Source organism: Peromyscus eremicus, chromosome 7, assembly GCF_949786415.1.
Source record: "Peromyscus eremicus chromosome 7, PerEre_H2_v1, whole genome shotgun sequence".
NCBI classification, from domain to species: Eukaryota; Metazoa; Chordata; class Mammalia; order Rodentia; family Cricetidae; genus Peromyscus; species Peromyscus eremicus.
This window is the reverse complement of record NC_081422.1, coordinates 85,482,418-85,483,692: the sequence shown is the minus strand read 5'-3', so window position 1 is coordinate 85,483,692 and position 1,275 is coordinate 85,482,418. Positions and strand designations below refer to the sequence as shown.

The 1,275-nt window shown below is 40.8% G+C and overlaps 1 protein-coding gene across 1 annotated transcript; it reads right to left on the bottom strand.

Annotated features, from left to right (window-relative positions):
- Positions 1-700: 700 nt before the first annotated feature.
- LOC131914443 (large ribosomal subunit protein eL39) lies at positions 701-1,059 on the bottom strand. Its single transcript, XM_059267067.1, has one exon. It carries the CDS (start codon positions 1,011-1,013, stop codon positions 858-860), a length of 156 nt encoding a protein of 51 aa, XP_059123050.1. The 5' UTR covers positions 1,014-1,059; the 3' UTR covers positions 701-857.
- Positions 1,060-1,275: the final 216 nt, after the last annotated feature.

The following is a 1,275-nucleotide window of genomic DNA, read 5'->3' as shown; positions in this document are numbered from 1 at the left end:
TCTGGGGAAGGTGTATCGCAGTCCAGCGGTGTTCTCTGGAGCTCTGCTTGTCCCACCTTCACCGTCTAAGGTCCCGGACCGAGTCAGAGCACCGCCCATCCAGATCTCAGGTCTCCAGGCGCCTCCCTTGGCCCCGCCTTGTAGGCGTGATAGTTGCCGAAGTCTCAATGGGGGTTGGAACTTCCAGATCAAAGCTGGAATGGCTACTCACTACATATGTGTGTGTGTGTGTGTGTGTGTGTGTGTGTGTGTGTGTGTGTGTGTGTGTACCACATGTTGCCCCACAAGACTGAGTAAGGCCAGGCTGCTCTGGAACACTTCAAGATGTTTGATGGACCCCCCTCTACCCTATGACATGAAAAAGCAAATGACTGTTTTCAAGGTTGTGCAACTGAAGCCTACCAGAAAGTTTGCTTACATGAGGCATCTGGTTCATGAGGTAGGTTAGGAAGTATCAGGCAGTGACAGCCACTCACATTGGAGGAAATAAATAAAATAGAGAAACCTTAGAAATAAATGACATTTTATATCAATGGACATAAAAAAATATCTACAGAATATTCTACGAAAACCCCAAAGAAGACATAGCCCATCTATGGAAACTTCTCTAAAACATGCTGAGTCATAAAACCAACCTTAACAAATACAGAAAAAAAAAATGAAACAACCCATGTATCCTACATGAATTTAATTTAGCAAATTTTTTTTTTGGAAGGTTCTACATTTTATTACTGGACAAACTACTCCCCCAACATAAAACACGACCAAGTCTTCAGGTTAAAATGTTGAACTCCACGTGGTAGGATTGCTTGATGACCCACAATTCTGTATAAACTGTCTTGCCATTGTGTGAATCCTTACAGACCCAGCTTTGTTCTCCTCCAGTGTCTTCTCTTGGAGTTGTACCTTATTTTGTTACCAGTTTTCATCCGAATCCACTGAGGAATAGGACGATTTTGCTTTTGTTTCTTGGCCAGGAATCGCTTGATTCTGAAAGTCTTGTGAGAAGACATGGTGAGAAGCCAAATCAGGAGCCCACCGCACGATGGAGGAGGAAAGGAGAAGCTTAGCAAATATTTTATGTTGCTTTATGTGTATATATTCAAAACTGCATCAAATTGGCAAAATAGATGAGGATAACATAGTTTTATGGTTTTTGACAATATATTGCCAAGTAACTCAATCAATGTTATAAAAACAGTGTGGATAATTAAGTTGTATAATTTTCAGTGGATGCTTTTAGCCTTTTTATTCTACTTTTAACTATTAATTTTA

Excerpts from the sequence above, each read along its gene's own strand:
- LOC131914443 (XM_059267067.1), bottom strand. The coding sequence starts at position 1,013 with ATGTCTTCTCACAAGACTTTCAGAATCAAGCGATTCCTGGCCAAGAAA.